The 22,120-nt window shown below is 44.9% G+C and overlaps 2 protein-coding genes across 2 annotated transcripts; one reads left to right on the top strand and one right to left on the bottom strand.

Annotated features, from left to right (window-relative positions):
- Positions 1-13,747: 13,747 nt before the first annotated feature.
- Positions 13,748-16,876, top strand: LOC124657854 (E3 ubiquitin-protein ligase RSL1-like). The gene is made up of 4 exons (XM_047196337.1): positions 13,748-13,812; positions 14,121-14,844; positions 15,410-16,158; positions 16,331-16,876. Exons 2-4 carry the CDS (start codon positions 14,440-14,442, stop codon positions 16,725-16,727), a joined length of 1,551 nt encoding a protein of 516 aa, XP_047052293.1. The 5' UTR covers positions 13,748-13,812; positions 14,121-14,439; the 3' UTR covers positions 16,728-16,876.
- A 161-nt stretch (positions 16,877-17,037) lies between these two features.
- Positions 17,038-20,858, bottom strand: LOC124653803 (ras-related protein Rab5A-like). Its single transcript, XM_047192870.1, has 7 exons — positions 20,766-20,858; positions 20,415-20,492; positions 20,141-20,308; positions 18,329-18,377; positions 18,062-18,135; positions 17,528-17,621; positions 17,038-17,412 (listed from the first exon to the last, which is right to left on the bottom strand). Exons 1-7 carry the CDS (start codon positions 20,811-20,813, stop codon positions 17,306-17,308), a joined length of 618 nt encoding a protein of 205 aa, XP_047048826.1. The 5' UTR covers positions 20,814-20,858; the 3' UTR covers positions 17,038-17,305.
- Positions 20,859-22,120: the final 1,262 nt, after the last annotated feature.

Below are 22,120 nucleotides of genomic sequence, written 5' to 3'. Positions count from 1 at the left end.
AGAGCTTTGCACCATGATGGTTAGCAAGTTTATTAGCTTGCCCTGGTAATAGCTGGCATTAATAATAGCTTGCCAGAATACTAGCTTGCATTAGTCTAGCTTGCATGGGTAATAGCTTGCCTTGATTGGTGAGGTGATCAAAGTGTTCTTCTTCTTCCTCTTGGTAGAATACCTCCTCCTCTTGATAGTCTCTGGTACTAGCGTCTATAAACGAATACGAGGATACAATCACCAAACAATACTTAAGTACTCTTAATTAGCCTTAGTGGCTCACACAATGATCTAGCATCACTACTTAACATTTATTACAAGATCATGATAGGGTTTCCTTATTTAGTAGTAGAAAAATAATTTCCTCTTATTAAAAATGATGTTAGGGTTTCTCTTTAGTTTGTGAGAAAATAATTTCCTCTCATTGAATCTTTCTTAAGATTTAATTTCGCTTCTGAATAATATATGACCTAGGTTGACTAAAGTCAACCTCTTCATACTTATTATTTGAGAAAGTGATTTAAATGAGGTTTCATACCTCATGTAATTTAGTATTAACATGGTAGTGATTTAATGCCACCAAATAATTCAATATGAGGTTACTTAGACTATGATAACTACCTCATGTTGAATCACTTGAGAACAAGATTTAAATGAGAGGAATACCTCTCATATGATTTAACACATAATTGTAACTAATTTAAAGGACTATTATTGAGGTGATTTAATATTCTCAAATAACCAGGGATGATCCCATGTTGACCAAGGTCAACACTTCACACTTAGTATTTGAGAAAGTGAGTTAAATGAGATTCATCATCTCATGTGATTTAATTAATCTTTGGAGAATTTAAATATTATTTAGATTTAAGATTTATAAGGGAGCAAGTATGAGCTTAGGAAATTAAAAGTCAATACATTACTTCCTATTATTTGAGAAAGATAATTTAAATGAGGTGAGCACCTCATACCATTTTAATAACACCTGGCCATGGTTTAATAACATTACTTAATCTAAGGTGAGTTTTAATTTACCATGGGGTCTACCTCATATTGAATTTGGTTGAGGTAAGATTTAAATGAGACCTAAGTCTATTAGATGATTTAATTAAATAGGTTTGAAATATTTAAATACTACTTATGAGAATGATTAAATATTTTCAAATAGGAACCTATGGGTCAATAATATATGTGTTATTAATTCTCCTTGAACTATTTGGATTAATGATTGTAGGGAGAAACTATACCTCATATGAGTTAAACTATCCTCTAAATGATTTAAAATCTATAGGTAACCATGCATGAGACTTATTTGACCAAGGTCAGTACCTCTAGTTGAATTACTTAAGATCACAATTTAAATGAGAGAGAAGCCCCCATACTATTTAAATAATTCTATGTGTATGTATTAAATGGACTAGAAATGGTTCTATAGCCTTTATTTGAATCTAGTCCCTGATCATGCAAAACAACCATGCTATATTTTTACATAAACAATTAGATTATGTCAAATGTGATTTATTAGAGTTGGAATCAACTTAAAATCATTTCTAGATAATTTCTAATATTTATTTGAAGTTAGAAAAGGCCCTGCCTTGTTATTTTTATCATTTAAATTTTATTTCGAATTTGGACATGAGGCCAGTGGCATTATTTAGATAATTTCATGAGGTTTCCAAATATATAAAATTTTTTCAATTTGGTTTGGTAGATTTTATCCTATTTAATTTTCAAAACAGCATCTGAGAAGAAATAAATAATTTCGAAATGCTTTTGTTTGAACTGTGGGCTTAGGCGGGAAACTAAGTGGGTTGTGCAGCGGGAGAGGGAGGTGGGCCGGCCCAGTATCGCTACGGGCTGGTTTGAATTCAGACAACTGGCGGGGCGACGTGGCGCTATCTGGGGCGTTCACGTGATCGAGCGGCGTACCTCCTCCGGCGAGGTCCAAACCCTACCGGCGACCAGAGGGGTTGCTAGGGGGTACCTGGGGCTCCGGCGAGGCTCGGCGGGGTGGGCGTTCGTCGTGGAAGACGACGGCGATGCGGACGAGGGTCGCGGGAGGTGCTGCGGGGGTCGGAGTCGTCGTCCTCGTCGAGCTACTGTGGCGGCGGGCTCCGGTGAAATTCCGGCGACGGTGAGCTTAATTGGAGAGGGGAAAGAGTCGAGGATGCTCAGAGAAGAGAGGGGAGGCGGCTGGTGTGCTGTGATCGTCCAGGAGCGGCCTCCTTTTATAGGGGGTCGAGGTGCTGCGGGTGCCCGTGGGAGGTCGTCGGCGGCGTGGCGTCTCCGGTGCTCCAAGGGGCAAGCTAGGAGGTGCAGGGCGTAGGCGTCGTCTAGGCGGAGCTAACGCGCGTGCTGGCGCAGCAAGGGGAGGACGAGGGAGTACTGGCGATGCTCGAGTGCTGGCAGTACCGTGGCGCGGCAGGTTGGTGATCATGGCGACGGCTAGGGCGTTCCCGCGTGTCATTGAGGAGGTCTAGTGGCTAGCTGTAGGGGTGGTGAGCATGCGTGCGAAGGGAGAGAGAGAGACGGTCGAGCGAGTCCAGGCGAGGGCATGCACTGGCGCGTCCAGGGCGTCGTCTGGGCGCGCTCACCGCGTGTCTGGCACGCCGTGGCGAGGTGCTGGGCGCGTGCGTGCTGGCTTCTAGCGTGCGTCTCTTTGCTTAGGGGTGGTACGAGCGTGTTTAGGGTGATGCAGGGAAGGCAGTAGACATGGTGTAGGGGAGAGGAGGGGCTCAGATCGATCAAGTGTGTGTGGGTGAGCATGGTGCATGGTATGGAGAAGAAAAGGTTCTCTCCTCACTTTAATCAGCCAATGCAAGGACATGGCTCGATGCAGGGGAGGTACAAGGGGTTGATGATCACATAAGAAAAGGGGTGGAGGCTAAAATCCAGTGTGTAGAAGGGTGTGTGTCCAATCTGAAATGATGCCTGCCAAGTGTTCGATGAAATGGCCGCATGAAGAAAATATTGGAATTTTGGAAATCTTTTTGGTGGAGCTCAATGATGTAATTAATGTGAAAGATTGGTGGTGGTGGTGCTCATTTTAGAGTTGTTTTGCAACAATTCAAAAAGTGGGGCATCTTCACATAGCTTCAAAGTCTCCACTTGTCAAATCTCTACTGGTCAACCTGGTCAACTTTAACCCTGATGGTCAACATGAAAGTTGTTGACCTTGACATGGTCTTGGATGACATGGCCTTGGTTGACTAAGTTTAGTTTGAGAATTGAAAAATACAGAGGGGTAAAGTGAGGAACATTTTATAAAATGGCCAAATGACCATTATCACATGTATGTTGATTTTGAGATTTGCTTTGATTTGATTTTGGTTTCTTTGATGCAATTGTGTTTGTTTATCATATATAAGAGTTTTACAAACAATAGATCAAGCAATGGTGGCCTTTGGTGAAGATTTGCAAAATTGGGTTATGTGTATGTGAGTTAAAATTGGAATTATCTCACCATTTGAAATCTCTCCATTTGATTTGACTTTTGTTGACTCTAATGTGGTTCTTATTAGTTTAGAAACATTTTAAGAGTATTGAAACCAATTCAAATGGTCTTGTTCAAAGATTTGCAAATTTGGCCTTAATACATAAAAGATGAGGTTCACATTTCACTAAACTTGTAAATGGTTGATCTTGCTTCACTTGGACATGGGTTAGGGTCCATTTAGTGTTATATTAGGTTTAGAGATGGTTTCACACCATTTGGTCAAGGTTTGAAGTCATAGGTCAAGGTTTAGTGAATTGGCTATGTGTCACATAGGCTTCTATGCATATATTGCATTTGATTTTTAATTTGACTTGGTTTGACCCAATGGGTTTTGTTGAGTGTTGAAATGGTATATGGAGGTGATCCAACCATTCACAACAAGTCCTAGGGTCAATTTTCTTGAATTCCCATATTTGCTATTTTACTCTCATATGCCTCTATGGCATTTTTAGTTTCCTTTTTAATTTCTTTGGTTTCAACTTGGAAAAGATTTAAGAAATACTATATAAGGTTTATAAAGCTTTTCCAATCCTCTAATTAAAGTGGAAAGGTCTAGGGTAAAGATTTATAATTATAGCCATAGGCACATATGCCTTTTTCTCATTTAATTTCCTTTTATTTTATTTTAACTAGGATGGTGAGAAGAGGGGTGAGGTTTTAGGGTTTAAGATTATTTCAAATACTAATAACAAGCAATCATGGCAAGAGCACAAGAATTAAGCAAGATTATTATGTACCAATCTTAATTTAATAAAAAAAATTGTTGGTTCCAAAATTTGGAACTAGGGAAATTTATTTATTTTGTTTTGAATTTCTGGGATGTTACAGTAATCGAGTCCTTCTCGACCGCAGATCAGATCTCTGCTCTGCATCCTTTCCAGCAACTCCGTCACCGGGGATGCACCACTTGGGACGGTGTCGCCGGTAGTCGCCAGTATGAAGGAGAAGAAGGGCCTCAGCAACGGCATATTGGCTCTGAGAAGGGCCGTTGAAAGGCCAAGATGTGCACGGGCAAGACGGATGACGCTGTCGTATGCCCCGAGCTTGTGAACGTTAGCAGCTTGACTTCCCCATTGGCCAGATCTGAAGCACTGACCAAAGCAAGCCTCACTGTTAGCGCCATCACCTTGATGGCACCAGATCTGGGTTTGGCCGGCAAGATCCGCCAGATCTGATCCGCCAGATTCGCCATTGGCCAGATCTGAAGCCGATGATGAGATCCCCGAGCGCATTGCGCCATTCTCCTCATGGGAAACACTGGATCTAAGCTTACAACAACACTAACTCCCTCGGATCCAAATTAGCTGACTCAACTTTGCTTATCTAAATATGGATGTATCCACACATGTTTTTACTCTAGATACATACACGTCCAAGGAAAGTTGAATCACTTAATTTGGATCGGAGGGTGTACGATATATAGAGAGAAGTCGGCCTCGTATCCGGACGCCGAGGCTGGCGGAGAGAAGGGGGAGAGGAGGCGGGGGAGTGGGAGAGACCCGAGAGAGAAAGAGAAGAGGAAGAAATGAGAGCTCCCTGGGGAAGAACATTATTTTTGTCGTAGCTTGAAACTGAAATTTCGGCCACGCGCCAAATCATCCCGCCGCATCCATTCGAAAATCCCATGACCAGTTTTACCCTTTTAACCCTGGTCCGTAAGCTACAACCCACCGACCATGGAGGGCTCATTCGGTAACAATGAAATATCTTGCCTAGATCCCGAACCCTCCCCACAGGCCCACACCCACCCACCAACCATTCGCCCCATTCGCTCAAAAATACTCTCACACGCCAAAGCTCTGTCTCTCTACAATATTAGATCTGCTTCGCCGCCGGCATACTCCTCCACAGCGTAGCCTTGATCGTGTTGGCTGTCCACCCACCGGATCCGCTCCCCCGCCGCCCTAGCCACCGACGGATCTGCTTCACCGCCGACCTCGCCCCCGACGGATCTGCTTCACCGCCGACCTCATCCACAGCGTAGCAATCAACGCCTTTCCTGTCGATGCGCACCGGATCCTCTCCAACGGAACCGGGTCTACTTCACTGCGCCCCCCCCCCCCCTCCACAGAAGCCGATCTATTCCAGCGACTACCTCGGCGCAGTGGCTGTATCAACTTCACCGAATCCCTTGCCAGCCAACCAGATCTGCTTCACTAACGCCCGCTTCTCCTGAAACAGGGTCGATTCATCGTCTCCCGCGTTCGCCGCCGCTGGAATGCAAGCTGCCACCCCCATCCACCCCGCCGCAGCTTGGTTAGTACGCTGGCCCGTTAGATCGCGGTGTTTCTTTAGCAATGTTTTGTGTAGTTATTTGCAGATCTCATATGCCATTAACTTTCTTGATGTGTTGCTTCGCATGAAGTTCTTTTAAATTTTGTACAGTACAAAAGCATTATCCGGTCGCTACCATCATGTTCATTCTACTGACACCTGTGCGCATCCACATATTTATAGCCTTATACCCATTCATTTACTGCCAGCTGTTTTTGTACTGCATGCTATTGTCGCACTGCTTTTATAGTCATGTTATGGGCATTTCCAATCTGGTTGTTCTTATACCACGTCATTATCTCACGACTAGCCGCTAGCTGTTTTCTCGTGCCTGCTATTCTCACACTGCTTTTATAATCATGCTATGTGCATTTCCAATCTGCTTGCTCTTATACCTCATCATTAGCTTATAGCTATTTTTTCCATGAATGCTCCTGTCGCACAGCTTGTATAGTTATATATTGTTGCGTGCATGTCTGGTCTTTGTATTATCGTAGACTAACTTGTCAATGTTATTTTTCCTAGGGATTGATCATGCGAACCGCTTATTATAACATCCAACATTAACAGCGGGGACGCTAGGGAAGGTTGGAATCTGAGTTCTTGGTTGGTAATTTTAGCCGTTTACTTCCGTTATTATCTATAACCTATATGCATTGTTCCTTATGCAAGAGATTAACACTTGGAACCCTGCCATAGCAATGCCATTCACGATTTACTATGTTTCTGCCTATTTGATATGTTTGTCTTGGAGCAACTGCGAAGGTGATTTGAACCTGACATTTGGTCATTCTTAATGCCAGTTTACTTTATGTGGAAAACCATGGCATTACCCTACTCTAAATCTCAATATCTGAAATTATTATCTCATGCAAAGCAACATCTAGTTGGTTTTAATCTGATATCTGGTAAATATTAGCTTATTCATTTGGCAGCTCAAGTTTTTTGTTATTTGAAACCAGCTGACTTAGTCTTAAATGTGATATCTAAACGCAGATTAAGGACAATGGAGCAGGAGGATTAGCATTTCACCTGATGGCTAAACCTAAAATGGCAGGCATGTCGACCACGACTAGTGCACGCAAGAGAAGGACCTGCAATGAGCCGATATGTGCTTAGTACATGTATCATATCTTATCTTGTGCTTATTTCTGCTACATGTCGTTATCCGATCTCCGCATTGCATAATACATGTTTGAATAGTTAATTGTTGTAACTCTGTTTGCAATATTACCGTAATGCAGCTTGTAATGAAGCAAGTCATCATTAGAAGATAGTCGCCAAAAAAGGATCTCGTAGCGACCCCGTGCAACATTATGATGTAAGTCTCGTGCTTAGTACAAGTTCCATACATTGTCTTATTTATGCAACTTGTTATTATCTTATATCTACATTGCATAATAAATGTTTGAATAGTTCACTGATGTAACTATGTTTGCAATATTACTAGAATGCAGTTGTAATGAAGAAGTCCTTAGTAGAAGATAGAGGGCACAAAAGGTTTCGGGGTGAGCCTATGCAACTATATAATGTAAGTATGTACTTAGTACTTGTGACTATATCATATCGACAATGCTTAATACATGTTTGCATAGTTCATCGTTTAACTCTTTTTGCATTATTATCGGAATGCAGTTGTGATGAAGCAATCTTCATCGAAGAGAGGCCCACAAAAATTTCTCGATCTTTCTTCCGATGCATCCTCTCATAGCCAGTCAACCTAGACCATTCCTTTCATCAAACAAGAAATATCTCAAGGCTGTACTGTATGAAAGACATGGTATTGCTGCTTTAAGATCTGTAGCTGATATGTTGACAAAGAGTACACACGATTCAATCAAGGCGATTGCCAAATGTCAAAGTGTTATTGATGATGCTAATAGAAGTCCTCCATGATTATATGTAATTTTTTTATTTGGGCACATTAATTGCCTTGTAATTTTCCTAGTTATTTTATTTGTGTATGTAATTGTGTGTATCATTGATATCAGATTTTAGGCTCATGAAATTTAATGGGCCTTCTTATAAGCCTAACTTGGCTGGCCCAGAATGCAAGTTGACTAGTCAAACAACCAGGGCCCTACAACTTAGTGGGCCGGCCCACTTACAGTAGTGTGGGACCTACTTCCATTTTGGGCCGGCCCACTTGCTTATTGGGCCAGCCCAATTGCTTTAAGTGGACCCCACTCACTAACTGGGTCGGCCCGGTAACAGGAAAGTGGGACCCACCTGCTTATTGGGGCCAACCCGGTAGGGCCCACAGGCTACTTGGGCCGGCCCGTTAACACGATAGTGGTCCCACTTTTTATTATTGGGCCGGCCCGCCAACCTGTTGGGCCAGCCCACTTGCTTTATGGTGGAACTCACTTACTAACTGGGACGGCCCGGTTACATGAAAGTGGGACCCGCATGCTTATTGGGCCGGCCCACTGATACGCGCGAAGCACACGTCCGTTGGGAACCCCAAGTGGAAGGTATGATGCGTATAGAAGCAAGTTTCCCTCAGTATGAAACCAAGGTTATCGAACCAGTAGGAGCCAAGAAGCACGTGAAGGTTGTTGGTGGAGGAGTGTAGTGCGGCGCAACACCAGCTGAAACCGGCGCCAACGTGGAACCCGCACAACACAATCAAGATACTTTGCCCCAACGTAACGTTGAGGTTGTCAATCTCACCGGCTTGCCGAAAACAAAGGATTAAACGTATCGAGTGGAAGATGGTGTTTGTTTGCAAAGAACAAGAAAGAACAATGATTGCGTAGATTGTATTCAGATGTAAAATAATGGACCGGGGTCCACAGTTCACTAGTGGTGTCTCTCCAATAAGATAACTAACATGCTGGGTGAACAAATTACAGGTGGGCAATTGACAAATAAAGATTCAATACATATCAATGATGATTACTATGTGATTTAATCGAGGCATTACGACAAAGTACATAGACCGCTATCCAAGCATGCATCTATGCCTAAATAATCCACCTTCAGGTTAGCATCCGCACCGCCTCCAGTATTAAGTTGTAAACAACAGATAATTGCATTAAGTATGGTGCGTAATGTAATCAACACAAATATCCTTAGACAAAGCATTGATGTTTTATCCTAGTAGCAACAGCACATCCACAACCTTAGAACCTTCTGTCACGATCCCATATTCAATTTAGGCATGAACCCACTATCGAGCATAAATACTCCCTCTTGGAGTTACAAGTATCAACTTGGCCAGAGCCTCTACTAGCAACAGAGAGCATGCAAGAACATAAACAACACATATATGATAGATTGATAATCAACTTAACATAGTATTCTAGATTCATCGGATCCCACCAAACACAACATGTAGCATTACAAATAGATGATCTTGATAATGTTAGGCAGCTCACAAGATCTATAACAATGATAGCACAAGCGGAGAAGACAACCATCTAGCTACTGTTATGGACCCATAGTCCAAGGATGAACTACTCACGCATCAATCCGGAGGCGGGCATGATGATGTAGAGCCCCTCCGGTGATGATTCCCTCTCCGGCAGGGTGCCGGAGGTGATCTCCTGAATCCCCCGAGATGGGATTGGCGGCGGAGGCGTCTCTGGAAGGTTTTCCGTATCGTGGCTCTCGGTACAGGGGTATTCGCGACGAAGGCTTTAAGTAGGCGGAAGGGCAGGTCAGGGGGCGTCACGAGGGCCTCACACAACAGGGCCGCGCGTCCAGGGCCCAGGCCGCGCCGCCCTAGTGTGTCGGCGCCTCGTGGCCCCACTTCGTTTCCCCCTCGGTCTTCCGGAAGCTTCGTGGAAAAATAGGACCCTGGGCGTTGATTTCGTCCAATTCCGAGAATATTTCCTTACTAGGATTTCTGAAACCAAAAACAGCAGAAAACAGCAACTGGCGCTTCGGCATCTTGTTAATAGGTTAGTGCAGGAAAATGTAAAATAATGATGTGAAGTATGTATAAAACATTCAAGTATTGTCATAAAAGTAGCATGGAACATAAGAAATTATAGATACGTTTGAGACGTATCACCCACTATCTTGTTGGGCCAGCCCACATGCTATATGCGGACCCCACATACTAACTGGGCCGGCCCTTCAACAGGAAAGTGGGACCCACCTGTGTTTTTTGGGCCGGCCCACTAGCTTGTTGGGTCAGCCCGTTTGATATATGGTGGACCCCACTTAGTATATGGGCCGGCCCGATAACAGGAAAGTGGGACATACATGCTAATTGGGCCGGCCCACTAACTCCTTTGGCCGGCCCACTTGCTTTGTGGTGGACCCCACATGGTAAATGGGCTGGCCCGGTAAGAAGAAAGTGGGCCCACATGCTTAGTGGGCCGGCCCTTTTGCCTGTTGACCGGTCAAACGAGTGCATTCGGCCCGACCCAAATGCTTAGTGGGCCGGCCCATTTAAGTTTTGACCAGTCAACCTTACAGGTTAGGCCCGGCCCACGTACCTAATGGACCAGCCCAGCTATATAGTTGACTGGTCAAACTAAGTCAGCTGGCCCGACCCGCAAACTAAATGGGCCGGCCCGCTTAAGGCGTGGTAGGCCTCGTGTGGGCCTACCATCTACCACGGGCGTTTCAGCCGGTTAACGGCGTGACCGGCGAGTCACCGGCGTCTGCCACGTGTCAGTTTGCATGACGTCAGCAGTCAACGGGCTCCCGAAAACACTTCTGCAACGGTTCGATTTTCCGTGGCGTAAGGGCGCCCGATAGAGACGGACCGAAAAAAATGTGGTAGGACTTTGCCTGACGCAGTTTCGACCACAGAACCCATATCGTCGGGTTAGGCCCATAGGCGACGAAAAATGGCCCTTAGTGGACGATTTTGGGACGTTGTGTATCAGAACTTTTCTTGTAGTGTGTGGAGGTGGGTCTAGTTGGCGTAGACACGAGAGTTTTCCAGCTCCTTGCGGGTCTCGTGCAGCATAAAGTCTAGGTGCTCCACGTGATACTTCAGCTCCGGGTGGGGTGACAGTTCCATGGGTCCTCCAATGGAGTCATGCCTTGCAAAGTGAGCAAAGCGAGTCCCATGGATCTGAGTCACATTCTGCCCACACAGACGGGCAAGTGCTTCCTGCAGGGCTCTAGCTAGTCCATCTAGCCAGTTGCTTTCCCTGACGGAAAACTGGATCCTCTCAGACATAGGAGGCTCCATCTTGCCTCTCAGATCTGCAACTACAACCCACTGTAGTTCTCCTCCGGGCTGGTCGTTGACTTGAGTTCCAAAGAACTCCGGGTGCGGGCGCTCGAGATGCTCAGACAAAGCGTCCAAGTCCCTCTCGAAGATCAGGCTTCCTCCATTGCCTAACTGGTAAAACTTGGTGTGGTTGAGCTGCTCCATCTGTAAGTGAATTGGATGAGTAAGTTAGAGAAGTGAGCAAGTGTGTCAAAATTTTATGTAGAATTAGAAGAAAAGTAGAGCATGTCTTCCTTATTTTTAAAAGATCTCAAAGATAAGAGAGTGAATAATTTTTCATAAATATTCACTTCATTTGTTTTTGAAACTAAGTTTTTCAGACGTCCATTCTAACTAGGGTCTCCTAAGGTCAAACAATGGCTCTGATACCAACTTGTCAACACCCGGATTTTTAAGTCCAGATGCCTATTATGCCATACATCGCAATCCCAGGAAGATTGTTTTTGCGAGACATAACAGTTGATATCACAGAACATCATTCATTACAAACCATAATTATCTTACATCAAGGGGATCACATGATCCAATATTCAACAATGGTTGATCTACAGATCAACCTTCAAAATACATAGCGGAAGCGAAGTAGTATAGTAGTCCATCTATTCCACAGGCAACGTTTGACGTCAGAAGACAATCCTAGTTATTGTAGACGTCCTATTGTCCGTCATCTTGATACTGTTGCTCCTCTTCATAGTCTGGTGATAACCCACAAGTATAGGGGATTGCAACAGTCTTCGAGGGAAGTAAAACCCAAATTTATTGATTCGACACAAGGGGAGGTAAAGAATACTTATAAGTCTTAACAACTAAGTTGTCAATTCAGTTGCACCTGGAAAAGAACTAGTAACAGGGGTAATGTGAAAGCAGCAGTAATATGAGACCAATAGTAACAGTAACACAGCAGCGATAATGAATAACAATACGAGGCGATGGCACCAGAAAATAGTTGATACTACTTCCAATTACATATAGAACGAGTATACGATGATAAGAGATGGACCAGGGTTCCCAGCTATCTACACTAGTGGTAACTCTCAAATAACAAGTAACAAGTGTTGGGTGAACAAATTACAGTTGGGCAATTGATAGGATTGAAATAGCATTAAGACAGAACATCAAGTCTATTAATCATGTAGGCATGTTTTCCATATATAGTCATACGTGCTCGCAATGAGAAACTTGCATAACATCTTTTGTCCTACCAGCCGGTGGCAGCGGGCCTCAAGGGAATCTATCGGCAATTAAGGTACTCCTTTTAATAGAGCACCGAAGCAAAGCATTAACACTTGGTGAAAACATGTGATCCTCATATCTAAGCCTTCCCCTCCGGTTATCCCGAGCTTGCGTCACTCGGGGCCTCGGGTTCCGGATATAGACATGTGCAAACAACTTGTAGATACAATCTAAGCAATAATTATAGAGCTCAAATCTAATATCATGCCACTCGTGCACTAGTGACAAGCATTAAACACAACAAGATTGCAACAACAATAACTTCACAAACTTATATAGATAGACTGATCATAATGTAACAATTCATCGGATCCCAACAAACACAACACCGATTACATCAGATGGATCTCAATCATGTAAGGCAGCTCATGAGATCATTGTATTGAAGGACATGGGAGAGAGAGTACCAACTAGCTACAGCTACAACCCGTAGTCCATGGGGGAACTACTCACGGAGCATGATGGAGGCGGCGGCGTCGATGGAGATGGCTTCCGGGGGCACTTCCCCGTCCTGGCGGCGTGCCGGAACGAGAGATTCTGTCCCCGAAACGGAGTTTCGCGATGGCGGCGACGCCCCGGAGTCTTTCTCGGAGTTTCGTCAATTGGTATCGGGTTTTAGGTCGCGAGGGATTTTATAGGCGAAGAGGCGGCGCAGGGGTGCACTGGGGGCCCACCCCATAGGGGCGGCGCGCCCCTCCTTGGCCGCGCCGCCGGTGGTGTGGGGCCCCCGGGCCCTCTCCGTCTCACCTTCGGTGTTCCGGGTCCGTCTCGGTAAAATACGAGGTTCGGCTTTGTTTCGTCCAATTCGAGAATATTGCCCGAACAGCTTTTCTGGAACCAAAAACAGGAGAAAACAGGAACTGGCACTTCGGCATCTTGTTAATAGGTTAGTTCCGGAAAATGCATAAGAACTGGCGGTGGACTGCTACGGTCGCGACATCGCGTTTCCGGCCATCTCTCCTTGCGGGGACAGTCCGACGAGGTGTGGCGGGGCGAGGCGGGCGGCGGGGACACGTCTGCGGGCGACGGGGGAGTTACGGATGGCCGAATTTAGGTCGAGTGGCCGGCGACGGTCGCGCAGGCGGGCAAGGAGGAGATGGGCACGCGCTAAGGGACAAAAGTGACGGTTGGAGGGAGTGTGTGGCCAGCCGGTTAGTTTTACACCACCTCTCCAAGTGGTGTATATTTGCACCACTTGGGCCAAATATACAACAGTAGTATAAAATTAGACCACGCCCGTGACCATATTTTTTACACCTACACCATTCGATGGGAACCATTTTTTGCACCCAACTGGTGTATATGACAGGTTTTGTACACCTACACCGTATGATGGGATGCTCTAATCAAAGTGTAAAAATGAAATAAATGGAGGCAATAATTCGACACACACAGTCTGTAATGAGAAGGAATAATTAGGGTTCTTGCTTTAACTGCACTCCACCTCATTCTCTCTCTCTCTCCGAATCGATTCTTCCACCGCTGCCACACGGAAGGCACCTCCACCTTCCCCGTTCCCCACCGACGAGAGGGAAAGCTTCCATCTTTGTCCCCATTCATTCTCATCCCTCTCGTGTCGGCCACGATGACGCCGCACTCCATGTGACCCCGTCCCCCGCAGGTGATTTTCTCTCCCCTTGTTTTCCGAGCTGAAATTCGAGGACTGTTGACTGATTGCCGGTTCTGTGAGTGTGATTTATCCCCGATTTTTTCCTTGGAAATTCCTCTTTCTTTGTGGTGCACGGGAGAGAGGGGGAATATCTCTTGCTGTCAGCGACTTTTTTGCTCTTAATTTTGGAGCTCGAAGCTGCAGCCTTTGACCAACTGCTCGAAATCTTTTAGATCTGTCCGGCCGAGTTCACCCAAAATCGATGGTTGAGCTACACTTTCTAATTTCTGGTCATGGTTCGTGGTATTTTTGTCTTGCAGATTCAGCGACTGGAGCTCGTGGCGGCCAATTTTGCTCGCGAGGCTGGAATTATCGAGTGGCGCATATATGAGTAATTGGAGGTTCGTGGAGAGCTCCGGCATCTGGGTGAATTTGGTCGCCGTCCCCGCCAATTTCGCCATCGCGGCAGTGGAATTCGCGGTGTGGAGCTCCGCCTGGTGCCTCCTGGCCGTTTTTGCCCCCAGTTTCTGATTCCCCAATCCGTGGGGTCGATAAGATGAGGATTGCCAAAATTGGGCAAGAAATGACCTTCTAACTGATTTTTGAGTGAGGGGCATTTCGACTGGATTGGATTCCAAGATGGAGGAGAGGCAGTCTGATGCCAGTGACGGGTTCGCCGACAATCCGATAGGCGAGGATGACTTCAGGAGCTGCTGTGGGGACGAGGAGGAGTGGGAGGACACGGAGGAGTCCTTCACGGCCGGCATCGCTGACGAGGAGCTTAACGAGACCTCGGTCCGCCTATTCTTCAAGGGCGTGTCGTCGAGCTTGGACGACGCCGAGGGGAAGAAGCTGTCTGGGATTGGCGTGGTGATGGAGAGGGCACCAGGGGTGCCTGTTCTCAGGGTGCAGAAGAAGCTCGATTTCTTTGTGGATGAGCTGGTGGCTGAGCACCTGGCACTGATGGATGGCCTGTCTGTTGCGTTGCAGAATGGCATAACGAAGATCTTCGCCTTCACCAATTCGGAGAAGTTGTACTTTCAGGTAAGAGTTTCTGATTCTTGCAGTATAATTGAATACATTGAGGTAATTCGTTTCAGTCAGCTCACTGACTGATATGATCTTTGTTCAGTCTTTGTTAATCAGAATAAAAGAGTCACTTAATTGATCTTAAAAAATCACTTAACTCTTCAGTTTAATAAAAATGACTATCATGGTTGCTTTTTTGAAGTGTGATGACACCTCACAGGATGATTTGTATCATCCTTGGAAATCCACAATCCTTGCTGCTAAATCTAAATGGCCGTAATTTTATAATTCCGATGAATGGCCTTTTCCCTTGTGGCTATTCCAAATTAGTCAATAATAGGTGGCCGTTAGATTGTTATATCAAGTCGGAAATATGGAAATTCTTGTATGAATTATAATGTGAGAAACAGAGTGCTAAAAGTGAAAAGGCATTGAATGTGCATGCAGTGCCCTATTTAAGGTAGTCAAGCTATATAGTTCATTCTATTCCGCGGCGCTATTTTAGTTTGGATAATTAACTACCAGTTCTTCATATTTTGATAAACTCAACAAGTCTTTATTTTCTTATTTTTCACAACAGATAGCAGAAGCTGAAATTCTCGAAGACCAGCTTTTAGTAGCTTTAGGACACAGGATTCTGGAACTGGTCGATAAGCTGGAAGACTTCGATCTAATACTGCTTCCTAGCTTCGAACTCGAGAGGCCCTTGAAGTTGGCCAAAGAAGCAATAGGCGTCATGTATGTATCTCCCTACGAGGTCGTCACCTGCCCAATATGCTGCGAGGAAAGACAGGGTTCCCAGATGATCAAGGTGGGCTGTTCCCACACATTCTGCTACAGCTGCTTGATAGCCTATGTCGAGGAAAAGCTGCACGCGTCAAAGCTGCCTATAAGATGCCCGCAATTAAGGTGTAAATATCACATTTCAGCTGGTGAGTGTAAATCGTTCCTGCCAGTTAGCAGCTACGAATCCCTGGAGAGGGCTTTTGCAATGGCTGGCACGTCGGTGATGGAAAGATTTTATTGCCCCTTTCCGAACTGTTCGGTTTTATTAGACCTTAGCCAGCACTTCTCGAGGGCAAGCTCGTCCAGTCAGTCGGATCTCAACTGCATCGAGTGCCCAGAATGCCATGGGGATATCTGTATCAACTGTGGAGTGCCATGGCACATCATGATGGGCTGCGACGAGTACCAGAGCCTGCCCCTTGAGGACAGAGACGCGGGAGACTTGTCTTTGCATCGGTTGGCACAGAACAATAGATGGAGGCGTTGCAACGGGTGTCGAAGCATGATCGAGCTCACGCAAGGCTGCTTCCATATGACTTGCTGGTATGCTTTCTGGCTGTTTCAGTTTAACCCTCAGATGCCCTGAGATTCATGAGGTTTCTAGACAAGTATGTGCAGAAGTCGAACTAAGTTCTGCTGTACCAGTCTACTTAATTCTGTAAGCAATTTTCCATTTTTAACCTCCATGCTGAAGTCCTCTTTGCAACTTCGGCAGGTGTGGCCATGAGTTCTGCTACTCCTGTGGTGCGGAGTACAACCGCGGCATGCAGACATGCCAGTGTGTCTTCTGGGACGAAGATAGCATCGCCGAGCCCTCGGCGGCACAGTCATGCCAGGCGTCCGAGATCTGGGCATGGGACACATTTGACTGCATGCCCCCGGCCATCGAGGGCTACTCGGAGCAGGAGAGGGCGCAGCTGGCGCTTATCCAGCGGTTCCTCGCAGGTGGGTTCAGCCTTGGGGGTGACCACCACCCGAGTCAGAGTCAGTCACCGCCCCGATGCGCAGACTCATACGTTGTCGACACCATGAAGGACCTCCACCAGCTGCCTTGGCTTGAGCGGTTCGTGTCGGTGATCAGCGACAGCTACAACGACGATTACATCCAGTGAATGAAGAATTTGAACATCATAGATAACATTAGAGAGAAAAGAATATGGCACATACTGATTTCCAGTCGGAATAATGTGTTCCCATGAACCTGTCGAAAATTGACAAGGAAAAATTATATGCATCTATACCTTTGCTTGGCTTCCCTTTATTCATTCTCTTCTGGTATCTTTGGATCACCAAAGATGTTCTTTTTATTAAAAAAATTGTTGTCTGTTACTTGACTAACGACTTTTGTGACAAATTGTGCTGAATAGAATCAGCAATTTTATTGTCACAAATTGCACAATTTCAGTTTCAATATTTCTGTGGTTTGTTTCAAGCGCCAAATATATAACATATTAAACCAAAGCGTGAATATTCACTCTGGTCATTCAGAAACTTTTGAACATGGGAATGCAGAAACATTCTACTATTCACATTTACAGAACGAACATGACAAGAAACAAGGGCTAGAACTGTAGCAAGCTGGGATACACATTTTTCGCAATCATCATCATCATCATCTGCGGCGCATATACATTTTCTGTGGATTTCAAAGGCCTTTAGCTGTCCCTGGCAGCGGTCTCTTCAGGACATTTTACGACGAGCAGCACGATGAACTGCTCACCATCCTCTCAGTTGGTCTCTGTGAGAGGACCATCCCCTGCGGGTTCTGGGACTGCTGTCCCTGGAGCAATCTCTTCGCTGAAATCGGATGTGCCAACAAAGTAGTGATTAGAAATTTGCAGGAGCAAGTAATGGACTTTCCTTCTTTTGGATGCAGACAACAGTAAAATGAATGACAGTATTTTATGCCCACCGATCTCGTAAAACACATCGTTCACATTGGCTGCTGTTTTAGCAGATGTTTCCATGAAGAAGAGTCCATTCTCTTGAGCATAAGTCTTTGCCTCCTGCACCACAAGTAATTTACCCCTTAATAAACCGTTCAAATAACCCAATGACAGGAAACCAAAATGTTGTTCTCTCACATGTAATGAAAAACTACGAGAACCAAACAAGCTGAAAATGATGCATGCATTTGTTTGCAGGTTTGTCATCAGCACATTGTGATGATGCTTATTAACTCCCAAATTATTAAACCAATCAGCATAATACTCCTCTTGCAATTCAATCATAACATTTTTTTTCAGTTGTGATATTTCGTGTAAAGTAATGATTTTTTTCCTAAACATTGTTCTCTAGCTTCACGGAGAACACAGCTCCAAATATACATAAGAAACGGGCAATCTTCTACTGGTTTGGTAGTGCCATGTAAGAGAGAATTGTGAAAGTTACGATGTCAAGGCATGGAAACAATTAGAAGTGAGATTCAAGAAGCAGGGTTACATACTTCAACTGGCACCTGCCTTGCCTCCAACATATCAGCCTTGTTCCCAGCAAGAGCCATTACTGTGTTCGGATTTCCTGCATTGAAACAATCTAGATTTAGAAACTGTCATCTGCCAGCACATCTACACAAAAACACCCTCTCCAGGCACTAGCAGTGCTGTCCTTGCACTCACAAGATCAAATTTTCTGAGCAAACAATAGCCACATAAATACATATTTCCAAGTCTCAAATAAAGAAATTAGTACCATAAAGGCGTAAAATGATTACCTTGTGCTTGAAGTTCTTGAACCCATTTCTTTGCACGTGTAAAAGAGGCCTGTAAGGTAGAAAGTGATGTTATAAGTAACTAATATATATTCACCTGCTTTTACATAATAGGTACACTATATGGATAAGGAGCAAATGAGTATGGCTTCAAACTTGCTTGTGGACTTGTGGAACAAATCAGGGTTTGTTTGAATTTTCACAGTTCAAATCAGCACGTAATTAAATTTGGATGTGGTGCAGGTCAAGTCGTGGTTCACCAGCTATGCATTGTGTGGGAGTACATGTAACCTAAGATAACTAAGTATTGGTAGCAATATATAAGACCCTCATCAGGATTCTCTTGTAGTTGTCAAATAACAACCCACAAAAGACTATATGACTTTGCTAAAATCAAACAAACAAAGAAGCATCATCTTCTCTGCATTTAACTTGCTCACAAGATGCAGGCACGGAGTAACAAAGTGATTTGGAAGTACACCTTACTTCAGTCTGAATTCTCGTTTAGCAAAGCAACTTGGCAACATATGCAAAAGTAGGGTTAAAACAGCACATCCCATGAGAGATCAGCGTGCTGGATCATACAACCACTACAATGCCTATACGCTATACCCTTATATAGCGATACACCCGTACTCACTAAAAAGTCAATTTAGAGTAAGAGGTCAGCAGGCAGATAGCACACAGGAAGGTGCTCAACTGTCAGAACTACTCTTCCAGATTACAGTTAAAGTTATATGCCAGCTCAGCAAAAATTATTATTGTGCTAATAAATTTAGTGTCAGTACATTTCAGTTGAAGATTCATATGTTCGTCAGGACAAACAAGCATAGCTCTGTCAAACAGGGCAGGGTAGTGGGTGCTAATGATTGGATCAGAATTTGGCTCAGTCACAAGATGCAAGGGTTTGTTTGTTTAGGTTTGCTACAACATCATACTGCAGTTCTGAATCTAAAGTATAGCAAGGCAACTTTGGCAACACAGAAGCAGCAGGTTAATGTAGCACGTCCCTTGAGAGATCAGTCTGTTGAATCGTACGGGCACTATGCATATACAGCAGCAATAGATCCATACGAATCAGAAATTTCTATACAGTCCAACTTAGACAAAGCGGTCAGCAGGCAGAGACCGCACATAAAAGTGTGTAAGCTGTCAGAACTAGTGCAGGACTAATCTTCTAGAATACAGTTACATACAGTTATATGGCAGCAAAATGATAACTGTGCTTACAATTTTTGTATCATCACATTTGAGTTGCAGATTGATTCTTCAGATAAAGAAGCACGTATGGTCGTCAGGACAAACATGCATAGCTCTCTAGAAAATAGTGCATGGTAGTGGGTGCAAATGATAATGATTTGATCAAAATGTTTCATACGTGTTATCATCTATGCTTTAAGTTGGGGGAGGAGGCAGGGGCTCTGTTAGCCCCCTTTTTTTTTAAAAGACAACACTACGTTTAAACAAATATCACTCCACCAAGATATTATTGTTCGAAAGGAAAGTAAACAACAAGCCCACCAGGACATTTCCATTGAAAAGACGTACTAGGAGTGAGTGAAGAAGTACCAATCACAAGTAATTTCTACAAATTATGGCTGTGATTTCAATCCTACCGAGTCAGTATTTGCTACATACTCGGTTCCAAAGCAAAAGTCATTTAGACGCTGTAATTCAGACTCATGTGGTGTCATACTACCAGTTAACAAGCAATTCATACTAATCATGGCTGTGGTGTTGTACTGTCGAATAGAAATTTGCCACAAACTTATTTCTCAAGCAAGACATACACACGCTCCACTTGCTCATACTAACCGCGTTGGTGATGTCGTAGACGACAACAGCAGCAGCGGCGCCGCGGTAGTACATTGGCGCGAGGCTGTGGTAGCGCTCCTGCCCGGCCGTGTCCCAGATCTCGAATTTGACCGTCTCGTCGTTCACGGCCAGGGTCTGCGAGAAGAAGGCGGCCCCAATGGTCGACTCCTGCAGCCAAGCAAGCAAGCAAACAAACAGACGGGCAGAGTTAGTTAAGCACCACCAGCACACACAAATACATAAGCATGCGGGCAGACGAGGAGGGAAGGCTCACCTGGAACTCGACGAACTGGCCCTTGACGAACCGGAGCACCAGGCTGGACTTGCCGGTACCGACATCACCGAGAAGGACCTGGTGAATACGACAGAACGAGTGAAGAAATATATTATATGTCAGAGAGAATCAAAGTAAATCCTCGCAACACCCAAAAAAAGATCAATTTGATGATCACAGCTAGTATTCCTAATCGAACGAGATGATAGGCGAGCATGAACGCACGGAGCGAGCCGCGACGAGATGAGCCTAAATCCGATGACCAGAAAGGTAACGCGTGCTCGTTCTGGCCGCCTGCATCCGGAGCCGAGAAACGGAACGGACGTAAAGCCGGGATCAGGGCGGGCTCACCAGCTTGGCGTTGCGGATCTTGCTGCCGGCGCCGGTGCTGGACGCCATCTGATCAGGCGGGTCTGGGGGGTTCAGATCGGGCGGAGCGATGGAGGGACGGAGGAGAGGACTGGTTGGAGAAATCACGCGCGCGCGAGAGGGCGGATTCGGCAAAGAAATAAATCGAGGGGAAATCTTTTTGGCAGCTCGTGTTCTTGTTCTTGTTTTTGTTGCGTGGCGTGGCCGATGGGTTGACGTGTTGGATCCTTTCCCCTGTTTCCTCTGTTACTTCCGGGTTCCCTTCTCCCAGTCCGGCCCCTCTACTAGTGCGTAATTACAGTCCGATTAGACACCAGTGCGGCCCTTCAACTTTTTAAGTTGCCACGTGGCAAGTTTTGGTTTGGATGACCTCATTGTGTCGCACCGTATTAGACTAGTCATAGTGGAGAGTAACATAGAGTAGTAACATGCACAAGTTACTACTCTATGTTACTACCTCCATAGTGGGAAGTAACATATGTGTAGTGTCATGCAAAACCATATTAATTATGTTGTAGACTCATCTAATCTTGAAAAATATGATGTGATGGTAACATAGCTAGTTACCACAATGCTCTCTTTCCTCAATTAATGATGTGCCATGTTATCAAAATGCTTAGTTGGCATTGCATGTAGCTCTATGTTACTACTCAAGTTACTCCCACTATGAGTAGTCTTAGTGTCCACATACTAATCGGATATGATCCATGACAGAGTTAAAATAAATATTATACATCTTCTCGATCCGGTGTATCAAGCCCAAATCTTGCATCTCGACATGCCACCATAACTACAATGAAAGGAAACCAACCTGAGGTTGGATGGTTAGGAGGATGGTTGTACCTCCAACTCACCAGAATTTAAATTTCAGGTTTGACATTTCTGTGTCTCATAAAGGTGGAATATTCATTTAGTGGGAGGCGACGTTCCTGTCAATAGCGAGGCGCCTGTGGTGACTTCGTCAGGCGACGTTCCCGTCGATAACGAGGCGCCTGTGGTGACTTCATCAATTTCAAAATTTAATCCGCCGGCTCAGTCTTCCGGAGGTGCTCATAGGGGTAGGGTGTGTGTGCACGTTCATAAGGATGAGTGTATACGCGTGTATGTGAGCGTCTGTGTTTGTACTATGTTTTTTTAAATAACTACAATGAAGAAAACTACATAAGACCGAATTAGCATGTGCTACAGTAAAAGAAAAAAAGCGGCACCAACCGACTAACCTAAGGCAGCCATGCCTCGCAATAAAACCAGATCTAGAAAACGCCTAGATGTGCCACCAGCATTAGCTTCAATAACCGAATGACAAACCGTAGGGCTGAAAGCCGGTGTTCCGCAAG

The sequence above is a fragment of the Lolium rigidum genome, chromosome 5, assembly GCF_022539505.1.
Source record: "Lolium rigidum isolate FL_2022 chromosome 5, APGP_CSIRO_Lrig_0.1, whole genome shotgun sequence".
NCBI lineage: Eukaryota > Viridiplantae > Streptophyta > Magnoliopsida > Poales > Poaceae > Lolium > Lolium rigidum.
Note: the sequence above shows the minus strand (reverse complement) of the source record. Positions and strands in the feature narration are given on the sequence as shown.

Bases quoted from the DNA above. Each gene is read 5' to 3' on its own strand.
- LOC124657854 (XM_047196337.1), top strand. From the start codon at position 14,440: ATGGAGGAGAGGCAGTCTGATGCCAGTGACGGGTTCGCCGACAATCCG. The intron at 14,845-15,409 runs GTAAGAGTTTCT...TTTTCACAACAG, and splicing joins CGGAGAAGTTGTACTTTCAG to ATAGCAGAAGCTGAAATTCT. The intron at 16,159-16,330 runs GTATGCTTTCTG...CAACTTCGGCAG, and splicing joins TGCTTCCATATGACTTGCTG to GTGTGGCCATGAGTTCTGCT.
- LOC124653803 (XM_047192870.1), bottom strand. From the start codon at position 20,813: ATGGCGTCCAGCACCGGCGCCGGCAGCAAGATCCGCAACGCCAAGCTG. The intron at 20,309-20,414 runs GTGAGCCTTCCC...GCTTGGCTGCAG, and splicing joins GCCAGTTCGTCGAGTTCCAG to GAGTCGACCATTGGGGCCGC. The intron at 18,136-18,328 runs GTAATCATTTTA...GTTTCAATGCAG, and splicing joins TCAAGAACTTCAAGCACAAG to GAAATCCGAACACAGTAATG.